Source organism: Acomys minous, assembly GCF_964271855.1.
Source record: "Acomys minous genome assembly, chromosome: 15".
Classification (NCBI taxonomy): Eukaryota; Metazoa; Chordata; class Mammalia; order Rodentia; family Muridae; genus Acomys; species Acomys minous.
Genome location: NC_140497.1, coordinates 14,239,158 through 14,253,640, shown reverse-complemented (window position 1 = coordinate 14,253,640; position 14,483 = coordinate 14,239,158). Strand labels below are relative to the sequence as shown.

At 45.5% G+C, this 14,483-nt stretch overlaps 1 protein-coding gene across 3 annotated transcripts; it reads left to right on the top strand.

Annotated features, from left to right (window-relative positions):
* The first annotated feature begins 485 nt into the window (after positions 1–485).
* Positions 486–10,970, top strand: GINS4 (GINS complex subunit 4). 3 transcript variants are annotated; one of them, XM_084760032.1, is made up of 9 exons: positions 486–771; positions 1,053–1,134; positions 1,253–1,366; positions 3,459–3,545; positions 5,280–5,393; positions 7,913–8,010; positions 8,142–8,230; positions 10,470–10,560; positions 10,634–10,970. In XM_084760032.1, exons 3-9 carry the CDS (start codon positions 1,271–1,273, stop codon positions 10,728–10,730), a joined length of 672 nt encoding a protein of 223 aa, XP_084616158.1. In that variant the 5' UTR covers positions 486–771; positions 1,053–1,134; positions 1,253–1,270; the 3' UTR covers positions 10,731–10,970. The 3 variants fall into 3 exon arrangements, with proteins under 3 accessions (XP_084616158.1, XP_084616156.1, XP_084616157.1); XM_084760030.1 differs by lacking the exon at positions 1,053–1,134 and having other exon boundaries at positions 488–771; XM_084760031.1 differs by lacking the exon at positions 486–771 and having other exon boundaries at positions 809–1,134.
* The last annotated feature ends 3,513 nt before the right edge of the window (positions 10,971–14,483 follow it).

The following is a 14,483-nucleotide window of genomic DNA, read 5'->3' as shown; positions in this document are numbered from 1 at the left end:
GGGATCTACGGTTATCTCCTGTAGAGTGCTGGGACTATGTGTGCTGCCTGCCATGACAGATGGAAATTCTGGCATTGAACTCAGGACTTCACAGGTGAATACTGTACCAGCTAAGCTCTATTCCCCAGACCTGTAATTTGTCATAACATAGGCAATATCAATCTAAACTTCCTGTTTTTTCCCAGTTGGTCAACATGACATAGGAAACTTTCCAGTCCTCCAATCTAGAGACAAACAAATCTTGAGCAGCCCAAAGTGACACTGAACACGGCTCATCAGAGAGAAAGGCACCTACAATTCAAAGTAACGCTGGCACCGGACAAGGGAATAATAATACCCCCAGTATTAAAATGTGTAGGCTCGCTTCCCTTCTGTGTGCTGAATGGAAGCAAACCGTCTGCATCACAATCACCGAGAGTTTGATGCAGTAGCCTTGGTCGAACCTGAGAATCTGCGGTTACTCATGGGCTCCCAGACTACAGTGTTGCTGGGTGAAGAAAGCTCCCAAAGACCGATTTTAGCCCACGAAGGCAGGCTCCTGCTCTGGTCCGCCGCAAGGCGGCACTGCCTGGTTTCCTCGCTGTGTGGTGAGCGCCCCCACGTGGCGACTTCGTGCCGGTGTCATCCCAGCCTCTTCCACCGCCTCCCGGAAGTACACTCTGTGTCTCTCTGCGAGTGCCCGCCCTCCGGTGGGCGGGGCCGACGGATGAGCTGACGTTTTCCGGTCGCCGCTGTGTTTCGGAAAGGAGCGCGGGAACTGCACCGCTGGAGGTGGGGTTGGTGGGTCGATGGGGTCGGTGGGGTCGGTGAGCCCCGATCCGCAGGGGTCTTTCCTCGCGAGCTCTGGCGCCGTGTAGCCGCTTTTAAGTAAGATGAGCTTTGGGGTGCCCAGGCGTCTTAGGTCAGTTATAGCCGCGGACTGGATGTGCCAAGCACTTAACGTGATGCATGTTTCACATATGAACGGAAATGGGCACCTGGGCCACTAAGGCAAAAAAACTGTTAGTGGAGACGAAAAGGAGAACTGGCAGTTTAGTATGGTATGTGCTCAGTTCCAGCCCCGTGCAGTGGAAAGGATTCGGAGAGAAGCTGACAACTGACCCAATCCTTGAGGGCAACACTAAAAATTAGCCCGTGAGTTCTCCAGGCTTGGCCAGTGGGCCTCCTCTAGCCCCAGTAAACTTTCCCCTGAAAGCCTTTTCTTGCAAGTAAATGGGGGAAACTTTTCAGGGTGTTGGTTTATTCTCGATAGGTTCCTGGTTCAGAAACGATGACAGACGTTCTGGATCTCCAAAGACAGGACTCTGATGAGGGTAGCGAGGAGGTGGTCCTAACTCCTGCAGAGCTCATTGAAAGGCTGGAGCAGGTAAGCACCCTCAAATAGAGCTCATATTTCCCGTTCTTAGCCCTTAATTTACTCCAGGTGTGCAATACCAGGGCTCAGAAAATAAGGAAACTGAAAGTTCGTTTCCAAAGAGCATCTTTTCATAACATCTGCGTAAAAATAGGAAGCCAGAGACAGAGCACTCCCTAGAAGGAGTCTGTCTTGTCAGTCTTCAGGGATGCCTAGTAAAGGACAACTTTGGACATAGTTAGCAGTCTGCTTCACAAAGCAAGGCTCTACGGTGATATTTTCAGGACATAAAGATGTGTTTGATGGAAGCAAACGATTCCCAACTGTTTTTCCCCCACTGGAAAATGTCTAATTTGGCAAGAAAATACCAGATTACCGTTTAGTCCTAATAGCAATGATTATTTTGTGTGCTCTAATAACCTAGTTTTTTCCCCCCTCTCCTTAAATAATATCTTCTCATGAAACGCTGGTAGTTTAGGTGATCTGGAAATGCTTAGGGATTTGTTTGTTTGTTTGTTTGTTTTGAGATGAGGACTCACTATGCATCACTGGCTGGCCTTGAACTCTCAGAGATCACCTGCCTCTGTCATCTGTGTGCTGGCATTAAAGGCACACACCGCATTGCCCTATGAGTCCTGGGGCGTTCATGGTATGTACTACTGAATGCTGTTTAGAGAGCAGCTGCCCATAGGTGCCCAGCTCCAATGGACACATCTACAACAAAGCCCCTACAACTAAGGCTCAGGGGACATCAAAGAGGAGGGAGCAGAAAGAGCCAGAGGCCCCGGAGGTCTGCTGCAGCGCTGTCTTCTAACTATGACAGGGGAGCTGCACCCATGAAAGCTCAATAATATGGCTGCTTAAACTAGATCTGAGCAGTGAATGACAGCACCAGGTGACTTCCCAACAGGCACGGGGGTGGGGGGGGGTGGGGGGGGTGGGGGGGGGTCACAAGGCCCCACCCCTAAATGAGCTACAGGCAATGAACAACTGCATTCTTTCCCTGGCATGAGATTCCCTAACTGGTTATCCAATAGCAAATAGTCAGCCCTGAAAACATATATACAAGCAGCACTAAGTGAATTCAGCAGGTTGTGTCTATATGTATTTATTTGCGTATATATGTAACAATCATTTTAAAAGAGGCCATGAGTTTGAGAGAGAGTAGAAGGATATGGTTGGGTTTATTAGGTATTTCCTACAGGGTGGTTTCTCATTTCCGTGATTGTATTTGTTTGGTGGGACTACACAATCAGACACGGGTTGAGTGGCTTACCAAGGCATGTATTCTCGTTTGAAGAGGCTGAGGTCAGTGCACTTGCTTGGATAGTTTCTTCTGGGCGTCCCTCCTTGGCCTTTGGTGGCTATCTCCAGGGTCTTCACTTGCTTTTCGCTCTTGACTGTGTCTGTGGTAAAATTTTGTTTCCTGAGAAGGACACAAGTCACATCGAATTGGGTCCCATCCTCGTGAGGTTGTTTAAGCCCCCTCCCCTCTTTAAGACAGTCCCATTTGGAGGCACCAGATTAGGGTCACAACATGGAATACTGTGTTTTTGTGATTCTGAAGATAGGGCCAAGTCAGAACCAGCCAGCACACAGATATAACATTCTGACTGGAGGCTGGGAGTATAGCTCATTGGTAGAGAACTGGGCAATGGGATTGAGGCCAGTATGCTCTGCAGAGCCAGTTCCAGGCCAACCAGGACTACACAGGGAGACTTTGTCTCAAAAAAGGAGAAAGGAAGGAAAAGAAGGAAGAAAATTGATGATGCCCCTGCTGCTCAGGAAGTAGAAATGTGTTTCCAGTTGATGCTCTTAGGTGACAGGTAGGGCTAGGATATCGTGTGGCATCACTTAGAAGTTACCATAATGATGAATGAAATAAGCAGTGACTTAAATTGTTTGTTCGGTTGAGTAAAAGCCCCTTTCCTAAAAGAAGATATGGGAAGATCACCATGAGGCATGAGTTGTCTCGGAGAACCCCTAGTCTTCAGCTGATAGCCTTTGCCTGAGACATCTGTAACCTTCACCATCCTAGGAACTGTTTTTAGTGTGTTTTGCTCCATTGTGAGTTATCACTCATTTTTCCTTTGCTGCTTTTTAGGCATGGATGAATGAGAAGTTTGCCCCTGAGCTACTGGAAAGCAAGTCTGAAATTGTCGAGTGTGTCATGGAACAGCTAGAGCACATGGTAAGAGTTATTGTCTCTGGGCTGCAGAGGAAGAGAAAACGTTTGGCCAGCATAGTGAAATGTGGTCTGATATAAGTCTTTCTGTTACACTCAGCCCAGCACTTTAAAAAAAATAGTTACCGTGTTAGTGAGGGTTCTCTACAGGACCAGAAATGGAGGAATGGAAACCGTGTTTATCACAGTGGCTTACAGGCTGTGATCTAGCTAGTCCGACAATACCCAGCTCCCTACAGAAAGGCCAAGAACCTGATAGTAAGTGGCTCAGTCCACTAGGATAGATGCCGCAGCTGATCTTCAGTGTATGCTGGGATCCTGGAGAAGTGTGTTCTGTCACTGGGGAAGGAGCGCCTGAGCAACAGGAAAGATGAAATTGCTATGAGAGTGAGGGCCAGCAGGCGGAAAGCTAGGGCTTCCTTTTCCTGGTCCTCTTATGTAGGCTGCCCATAGACAGTGCGGGCCAGATGTAAGGTCAGTCTCCCCACCTCAAGTGATCTAATGAAGAAAATCCCTCGCAGGTGTGCCCCGCTGCTTGGGTTTTAGTTGATTCCAGATGTGGTCAAGGTGACAACCAAGTGGCCATTGCGTCTGTGTTTATAACTACAAGAATTTCCATAAAATTTTTTGAGTTAATTTTTATTTTGTGTGTATGAATGTTTTGTCTGCACGTATATTTGTGTGCTACATGCATGCCTTGCCTGGTGCCCTCAAAACCCAGAAGAGGGCATCAAATTCCCTGAACCTGAGGTTACAGGTGGTAATTAGCCACTATGTGGGTGCTAGGCACCAAACCTGGGTCCTCTGCAAAAGCAGCAAGCGCTCTTAACCACCGAGCCCTCTCCAGCCCAAGAGTTCCTATGAACACCAGCATGCCAGCTTCCTGGGAGCAGTGTAAGATCTGTCCCCAACTCTACATCTGCACCTGAGAGGGTTTGGCCAGAGCAGCTACGTATTATCCAGTCCAAGCACTGTGCTATTTCGTACAATCCCCGACAACCCTCCTGCCTTACATCCTTAACCTGCCTGACCCTTGTTGACGTTTAAGTTTGTGGTCTTTGGCTTAGAATGATCTGGGCTTAGGCTACTACCACCTTCAGGGCAACTTTACAACATCTGTGTCTCACAGAGCCTCACAGTGGGTGGACGGTTGGTGTGTTTTAGCTTTGTGTATGATTCTCAGGCATATGTGTGCATGGGTGTGGAGGTCCTAATACAACCCTGGCTGCCGGCACTCCTCTTCCACCTCTTCCATAGGGTCTGTTAATTGCTCACTGCTGGGCATGGCAGCCTACCTGTCTCTGGAGCATCCAGAATTTTCCATCTCTGCCTCCCTTTGTGCTGCCTGAGTGCTGGGATTACAGGCACATACTACCACTCCTGGCCTTCCATAAGATCTAGGAATAGAAGCTCAGGTTCTCATCCCTGCAGCACTTTACCCATAGCGCTATATCCCCATTTCCAAACTAGTGTTTTGGCACTGGTTTATAGACCCTTAGAAACTTCTGCTGTGTGCTAGATTATCTCCTTTACAATTGGATTGGAATCCTGGACCCTTGCAGCTGACCATATTCAGAGTCTATTCAAATAGTCATCTTTAAAATGGATAGTTTTGAATTATATACATAGAGTGTTCCTTGTTCTCTTAGAACTCCATAGTCTTTGAGTCCTTGACTTTGCTAATCCTAATCATATTTAGTGTTTGAACATCATGATTTAAGTTTCTCTTATAATAAATAGGAAGAAAATCTCAGAAGAGCCAAAAAGGGGGATCTGAAGGTCAGCATCCATCGGATGGAGATGGAGAGGATCCGCTATGTCCTGAGCAGCTACTTGCGGTGTCGACTCATGAAGGTTTGATAGGCATTGATACAGTAGAGTTTGAAGTAGTGGATGGCATGGGGAGAAGCTGAGGGCCTGAAGATCCTGAGCCCGACATCACTTTAGCCAGGGAGTGAGGAGAGTGCATGCTGGGAAGTGTGGCTGGATAAGCCCTGGAAAATTTAACATATTTTAAGTCTGATCTCTTTGATAGTGGTGCCTTCTGGAGTTAGCATGGGTCAGTGCTGAAGGCAGCCCTTTGGGAGAGAGTTGCCTGGCTAGTGAGAGCCGGTTCCAATTAGCATCTGTCAAATGGACCATGATAACTTGCTGTTCTATATGCTGTAATGCTGTGGCAACCTGACTTACAAAGCTGAAACTGAAACTTATTTACTTTGTTTCTTCAAGACAGCGTCTCACTGTGTAGCTCTGACTGTATGACTGTCCTGTTCCATAGAAGTGGCCAAACTCCAGTGGAGTAGGACAATCACATCCATTACTCTGGATTTTAAACCGATAGGAAAACCATTCAGGACCATTTGAGTGTAGCTGACAACTTCAGAATGGATGTAGAAAGCGCAGAAAGATCTTCCTGTCTCCACTTTCCAAGTGTTGGGATTAGGAGCAAACACTACCATTGTGTGTTCTCAGAGGCGCTCTGCCAGCCTCTGTTTTTGTTTGAGCCAAGTGTTCACTGTAATCCAGGCTGACTTAAACTCAAGATCCTTCTGCCTAAGCCTCTGAAACGCTGAGATTACAGGCCTAAGTGACCATGCCGGCTCAGCAGGTTTTTGTTTTGTTTTGTTTATGTTTATTAGTGCATGTTGAGGTTAGAGGAGAACTTGTGGGAATAAGTTCTCTGCTTCCACCATGTGATTCAGGTCCTTAGGTTACATGGCAAGTGCCTTTACCTACTGAGCCAGCTCCTGACCCAGGGCTGGGAACTGAATTTAGGACCTCACATCTGCCAGGTGACCTGCCACTGAGCTGTTTCCATCCCTATAAACATTATCATTATTCATGCGTGCATAATCCCACCAGCTTTGTCTACACAGGAAGCAGGGAGATAGCAGGCCTTTCTTTTACTAAGACAAGGTCTCTGTGTATCCACCGTGCCTCAGACTTGAGCTCTTCCTGATTTCACCTGAGTGCTAGGATAGCAGGCATTCAACACCAAGCCTGACTGTTAAGTAACTCTACAGCATAGTATACGAGAAAAAAACATACAAAATACATGTCCAGTTTTAAAGGGCAGTCAGTGAGCTGTGCTGCCTTCTCCCCCCAGCCCCAGGCCATTGTCAGTTTCTTACTTCCAAAGACCATTTCCTGTAACAGGAGTATCAGCACTTCACACTGCAGGCCGATCCGCCCAGCCTTCTGAGTACCACCTTCTTCTTCTTCTTCTTCTTCTTCTTCTTCTTCTTCTTCTTCTTCTTCTTCTTCTTCTTCTTCTTCTTCTTCTTCTTCTTCTTCTTCGTCTTCTTCTTCTTCTTCTTCTTCTTCTTCTTCTTCTTCTTCTTCTTCTTCTTTTTTGTAGCATTTAGCTTTTTTAGTTTGCTTATGTTTGTTTTGCCTTTGTTGTTGATGTTGAGCTTCTTTAGGTCTTATTACTGTTTTCCCAGATAGATAGATAGATAGATAGATAGATAGATAGATAATTTCTGGTAATATTCTATCAAATATCATTTTTGTATTTGTGTGTTCTATATACATTTTTTTCAGCTTTTGTATAGGTCTCAGCGCTTAGCAAGGTACCCTCTACATTAAATGTTAAATATAGCCCCTTTTTTCCTTAGCATCAGATACATTTGTGTTTTCAGAAGTTATTTACTAGAAGCTTTCCTCTTTGCACTGTCTTTCAGGGGCTGGGACATGTCTTTTATTGAATTCTTGGAATCTTGCTGCTTGTGTGGTTATTTTTTTTAACCCCCTAGTGCTTGGGGAGCTGGGCCTTGCATATGCTGGATGTGCACTCAGCCACTGAGCCACACTCATAGCTTGTCAATTTGATTGTTGCTGCTGCTGGTAATTTTACACATGAGGTGTTTCGCTTGCATATAAGTCATGTCTGGAGCCCATGGAGCTCAGAGGGTGGAATTACATCCCCTGGAACTGAAGATACAGATGGTTGTGAGCTGTCATGTCAGTGCTGGGTATTGAACCCTGGTCCTTTGCAGGAGCAGAGAATGCTCTTAACCACTGAGCAATTTCTGTAGCCATTTCTTGTCAGCTTTAAAAGTAGCATCAACCTCATGCAGCAAGCTGCTGGCCAGTAAAAAACTGTGTCTCAAAAAATGGCATCAATGATCCCTGAGGAATGAACCAAGATTGTCTTCTGGCTTACACATGTATACACATACGTAATTGTACCCCACCTCCCACACACCCACATGTACAGACACATACACAAAGTAAAACTGGGTCTTGGGTAGCTCGGTGGCAGAGCACTGGGCTTAGTAAGTGCAAGGCAGTCCGCAGCACTGCCAAAAGAGGAGGAATAGCAGCCTGTGAACCCTGAGTGATAAACTCTCATGACTTATTTCTCTTCACAGATAGAGAAATTTTTCCCTCACATCCTAGAAAAGGAGAAAACGCGCCCAGAGGAGGAGCCTTCCAGTCTTTCTCCAGAGGAGTTTGTCTTTGCCAAAGAGTAAGTAAACGAGAAATGGGGAGCTGCTTCTGTGCTTGACTTCAGGCATGGGGTACATCCGCGGTTGTCACCCCGATAACCTTGGTAGCTCCTGCTGTGCACACCACAGCCATTTGAATTCTTTGTTCCAGGTATATGGATCACACAGAGACCCATTTTAAAAACGTTGCCTTAAAGCACATGCCTCCCAACCTGCAGAAAGTGGACCTCTTGAAGGCAGGTAAGCAGAGCCACCTTTTCCAGATCAAGATCAGGACCATAATGTACATCCAAGACATCGTCAGTATGGAAAAATAGGTATGCACTGAGCTACGAGATGCTAGAAGAAAAGAGGGAAGGTTCTGGTTAAAAACAAAAGTAATCAAAGATAGATGTAAAGATTACTGTTTGAGCATTAGTCTTATATCCTCAAAGTTGGCCTGGACTCATGGCTATTCGTCCATATAGACCCCTTCACTTATTCAGCCCCACACCAGAGGATCCTGGGCCTTTCTGAGCTCCAGGGAAGCAGGCCTCACAGATTTCATAGGGTTCAGAATGTGGTGGCTATAGAGGAGGCTAGGATACAGTTTTCTGCCTCTAGAAAGGCTTTTCGGCTCTGTTGTGAAGATGAACCAGCTGAGGTTTGTGGGTCGTCAGTGAGACCCGCATCCCTCAGCTTCACCGGCTTCTGCATTAAGTGTAATGAGACAAAATGCCAGGCCAACTCAAACCTTTCTCTAGGAGACCAGATCCTACCTCGTGTGCTGAGCTCAGTGTTCCCAGGCCACACGAGCAGCAGTGCCTGAGAATTCATCTCTTGCCCTAGCGTGCATGGGTGCTGCGCCTGGAGTCCTGTGGTATGGATCACTGTCCTAGTATATTTGAACAGCTCACAGTTTTGGAAGCTGGAAATCCAAGATGAAGGCACCAAACTTGGTGTCTCATAAAGAACTTCATGGTTCCTTCTGTGTGTTCAGCATTGCCAAAGGGAAGAAACAGGCATTCAGGCCTCCTTTTAAAGTCATTTCTATATACCCTTCTGTGTCTTCATGTCCTCTTATGAGAGCACTGGTCAGACTGACTCAGGGCGCACCCCAATGGCCTTATTTAAACTTAAGTGCCTTCCTTCATAGTCTCATTCCAAATACCAGAAGTCACAGCATGCATATATGAATTTTAAAGGAATACACTTTAGCCTATGAGACTTGGGCAAACCAGACCCATAGCACTGTGTAGAATTCTAAATCAACAATTTTTCTGAGTCTGCCGTGAGAACTCCAGGAACAGAGGAGCCACTGAAGCCCAGCCCAGCTTGTGACACATACTGGCAGATGCCGGGCAGTGGGAGTGGACGGGTGGCAGCCTTTCTCAGCCTTAATCAGTGAGAGACTATTAAGGAGAAGATTGTATTTTTTTGTCTAATAGTCAGCCCTGCTGCCATGTAACCCAAGCCTTCCTTCATGTAGGTCCTAGATCTTCATGCACGTTTCCACGTCAGCCTTAGTGTGGCATCCCAACCTCTTCCTCCTCTTTAAAGCTCCATCTGTGGCTTCCTTCCACGTCACTGACTGTATACACCCCCAATGTGAGGCTTCACCAACGGCTCACCTTCCTCCTCGTCTGGAAAGACGTGTTTGCTTGTTCGTGTCTTCCATAACGTGCAGTGGTTCCCACTCATCTGTGGCTTCGTTCTTCAAGATTTGTTACCAGTGGTCATTCATGTTCTAAAATACAAACTGGACAGTTCTAGAAGTAACATGAAAGTTTTAAGTCTTGCACTGTTAGGAACAGAGAAATGGCCCGCTGGTTAAGAGCACTTTCTACTCTTGTAGAAGACCTGGGTTCAGTTCCCAGCACTTACATGGTGTTCAGAATTACCTTTTAACTGCAAGGGAGCTAACATCCTCTTACAGTCTCTGTGGGCACTGCATGCAGGCCTGCAGGCAAACACTCATGTACATGAAATCAGTACCTAAAAATACTTCTTAATCCTGCACTGTTCCGACCAGTATTATGAAAGCTCACTTATCAGATAACTCAGTACTTGTGTTAAAGTGGTGGCCAAAGTATTTCACAATGTGTAAGTAGCTTACCTTCTTCATCATACAAGCATTGTATCCTCCTCAACCTGAGCAAAAGGGCAGGTAGCGGACAGTGACAGAAACCACACAGACTTTGTTACAGTATAGTTGCTCTATCATGGCTAATGCTATTAATCTTTTAGGTATGTATATGAGATTCAGTACTGTTCACTGGGGTTCTTGGAATGGACCCCTTCCAAAACAGGAAACTGCTGCACAGGAGTGTCCTCCACTCATTGTAAAAGTCTGTGTCATCTGTTGACTGAGTGGTTTCTATGAAGAACCAGACTGCCCTCACATCTCCCCTGACAGCAGAAGTCTCGAGCGTTAACCCTAGTGGCTTGTCAGGTTGAACATGTCAGGTGTTTTATGATGACTTTTTTGTTTTCCTGGCAGTTCCCAGACCAGACCTAGATTCATATGTGTTCCTGAGAGTGAAAGAACGTCAGGAAAACATCTTAGTAGAACCGGAAGCGGATGAGCAGAGGTGAGTAGCATGTGTGTCTTCCCCACGGAGAGTCAGCTAAACTCCACACATAAACCTTCTCCTCCTCTTTCAGAGACTATGTTATTGACTTGGAGGAGGGCTCACAGCACTTGATCCGATATAAAACCATTGCACCTCTTGTTGCTTCTGGAGCAGTTCAGTTAATATAAGTCAAGCCTGAGGACGTGGAATCAGAGACTGTCAGAAACTCCATCTCCTTTTGTGCCTAAGAATAATAAAGCCGTGCTCCATATAGTAGGACTACTGAGTGGACTGCTTGCCATGGCGAAGGAGCCAGTGCAGCAGTTCCTTCATCACCACACCCTTCTTCTAACTTCCTGCCTTAATAAGCACCGACAGATGGGGCCCATGCTCTGTTTACCCCACAAATAAATCAACTGTCTGGTGTGTGCCTTCTCTTTTTCTGTTATTCACTGAGCTCAGGAAAGGTCATGAAGAGGCTTCTGTGCCCTGCCCATGATGGGGAGGGGAGATGGATTGGAAGATTGGGTTGATGGTAACAGGAGAAATCCTTTAGCCTTCCTAGTGGAAGATCAGAAGCAGGGTAAAGCAGACAGTTGTGGTCTGCTTCTATACGTCAGTAATGTGTGACCTGTTGTTTTGGAACCTCAAATATTAATAACAAATTTCTTTCATGCAAAACTGAAGAAAGTCACAGCTAACCAAGCCACTATTAAATGTCAGGCTGTGGTAGGAGGCTTTGGAGGGTTCTTAGCTTGGTGTCTAATGAAGTAGATTCTTCTGTGTCTTGGGCAGCTTTGCCCAGCAAGCCTCCAGGCCACCTGGCTGTCCCTGATCCAGCCTCTGAACAGAGCATCATCATTAACTGCCCTACGCTGGGATATGTGAACAGCTTCACAAGGACGCTGGAAAGAACACAGTGCGGGAGGCAGGATCTTCAGACTGATGGAAAGCAGCCTCTGTTTCAGTCTCTTCCTTCTTCTTTCTTAATATTTTGTTACCTATTTGAGACAGGTAGTTCTAGCTGTCCTGGCACTCACTATGTAGACCAGACTGTTGAACTGAAAGATCCACCTGCCTCTACCTCTCTACAGCTGGGACTAAAGGGGTGAGCCACCACGCCCAGCCAGTCTTTTTGTGATAATGCAGATTTTCACTTAACATGACCAGAGAGTAAACCAGTGAAATTTCTATCGTTGCCAAGAGAACCCAGTAGTTAAAAGCAAGGAAGGCTGCAGTCCTACAGCTTACATGTTGCCAAAGCCAGTACACATGGAAGCCTCCTGCATGTACCAAGTTTAGTTGCAAGTCTGAGATGTACCTCTGCTGGACCACAGCTGTGTGCTGATCCTTAGGGACTCCTTGAGCCCCATTTGTGGAAGGCACCCCACTGTTTGTTGAGGAGTAGTAGACTTCACAGTGCAAGTTGCACAAAATGCCATGGACGATTACTTGTAGTCAGGGTCCATAAATCCAAATAGAACAGACTTGAGTCAGCAGCAGTTAGGTTCCCAGATCTAGTCGTAAGAGTGTCAAAGTTAGCTTTGATTCTACATTGTAGACAATGAATAAGCTGCATTCCACAGAGGACTTTAAATCCTTATTGTAGCCCTTAGTAAACACAGTTCTCCATTGGCTCTCCGGTCCTGACCAAGTTCTCCTTTCTCTTTCCCGTAACAGTTTATCTCCTTTTATGCCTACAGTTTTTACTACTTTATCTTTACTTAAAACCCCAAAATTCCATAGGGAATTGAGGAATTACTCAGAATTTCAAGTTCTGGCGAGATCAAGACAGTTTGTGCATACACACGATGTCACACCTGCCTCCTCCCTTCTAGAACAGGTCACGAAAGTTACATAGTGAAAAATGGCATCAGTCGTGCCCAGCTTCATCGGTTAAATCCAGCATGGTGGAATGTGGCCCAGCCACTCGTAATTCTCTTTGCAGGCAGGCCTGGCTTTACCCCCAAACAAGCTGGACCTCAGGCTGGGAGAAGGGATGCTCAGCCTTATTCTTTTATAGTTGGTCCTTACCTCTGAAGTCTTAATACCTCGTGATCTCCAGTCAACATCATGTGCTTATCGATGCTGCACATTAGTTTTGACAACAGTCTAATAAGTGAGCCAACAGAGCTTAGAGAAAGTCCTTCAGTCTGCTGCTTAGCTCCCCAGGTTTACCTCTGTCAGATTTGGTTCCAGAGTACTGTTTCTGAATCAATGTAGTAGTCCTTTGCTTTTAAGAAAGAAATAAGAATTACATCTCTTTGTCTTCTAAAGTTGAAAGGAGCAGCGACGTTTGCTGGCGCAATGGGACGGATCACAGCACCTATTTGTTGTCCTGAAGCATCTCCTTCTACACTCCCCAAGCAATGGCGATCAGCAGGAAGGGATCCAGGCCAGACACAGTCACCACTGGGGAAGGGATGGCAACCTGACGCCATAGGGGGAGCCATGAGCACTGCTGACTGCTTAGTGTGAGGAGCTGACACAGCCGAGTACACACCAATGTGTGTCTATGTCAGTGCGGTGAGACAACTGCTGCCTTGCTCAGGGCACCCCCTCAAGTTGGGCCGCACAGCAGCACAGCCGGGCTCATGCCTCCTATCTCTCCTAAGCAGACATGATAACTTGGTTCCAAAGCATGTCTGCCCTAAGGATAAACACAGGGGTGCTAGAGGCTCTGGGGTGGTGAGCTATGAAGATGATCCTTGCCAGCCTCAGCTTGAATAGACCCTTGGTCATGAAGTCTACTCAACTTCTGAAACTGTAAACAAGCCCTCAAATACTTTGTCTTATGTGTTACTTTGGTTATGGTGTCTCTTCCCAGCAATAGAAAAGTAACTAAGAGATCCTCGGTATTTACCTGAAGGATTCCAGGGCAGCATACCACACAAATACCTCCACATTAAGCTTTATTGCGGAACCACCCTGTGTGTCCCATACCTGAGAAGTGGAGAAAGAACAGCATGTGCTATCTACACAGTGAAGCTTTTTCATCCATCAAGAACAAAGTTACATCATTTGCAGGAAAATGGATGTAACTGGAGATAATTATTAAGTGACTTAAGTTAGTCTTAAAAAACCAAATATGTTTTTCTCTCACTTGTTTCTAAATTTTAAATAAGCACATAAAAGCTGTTAGTGTATATGACATGAAAGTAGAAGCAAAACCAGAGAACAAAGAGGACAACAGTAGGACATGTGACTATAAAGAATAAAGGGGTAGGATGGGAATAGAGTCAAAGTATACTTATGAAAATATCCTTATGTATCCCAGTACCACGTACAATGGAAAAAGTAGGGCAGAATAAAAAGAAAACATTGAATTTTAAATTTTTTCTCAGGAAAAAAAAATACAGTTGATAAACAGCACTGTGCACAGCTTTAATCAGAGTACCAAGGCAGGAGACCAGCTTGGGCTACATAGGAAGACCCACATCTCAAAACATCCCACAAAATTAGAATGAAATTATTATCAGTTGTATCTTCCACTGTTTGCTGTGTAAGAATTTATACAATAATTTTCTGAAGTTAGTACAAATAAAGGTTTATTTAAAATGTATAAGTTATGTTACCAGGCAAATACATGCTACTTAAAAGTGGTCAACTGCCACAGTCCTTCCCCTAACAGGACCCTGCATTTTTCCTCGTCATTTTTTATTTCCTTTGTTATGTCTTTTTGTTTTTGTGCTGTTGGACAGTGCACCCAAGACCTTGAGCATGCTAACTTGTACCCCATCCCGCTGTTCTTTAATATTTATGTGTTTTGTTTTCATTAAAACACACACACATTTAAAGGGAGAATAAACAATAAATACACATTAGTAGCTTGGATGAACTTTACTACTCTGAAGTTCTCCCTTTTGAAAACATAATAAACGTTTATCCTAGGTATGGTATTGTACGTCTTTAATTCCAGTATTCTGGAAGCAGAAGCAGGT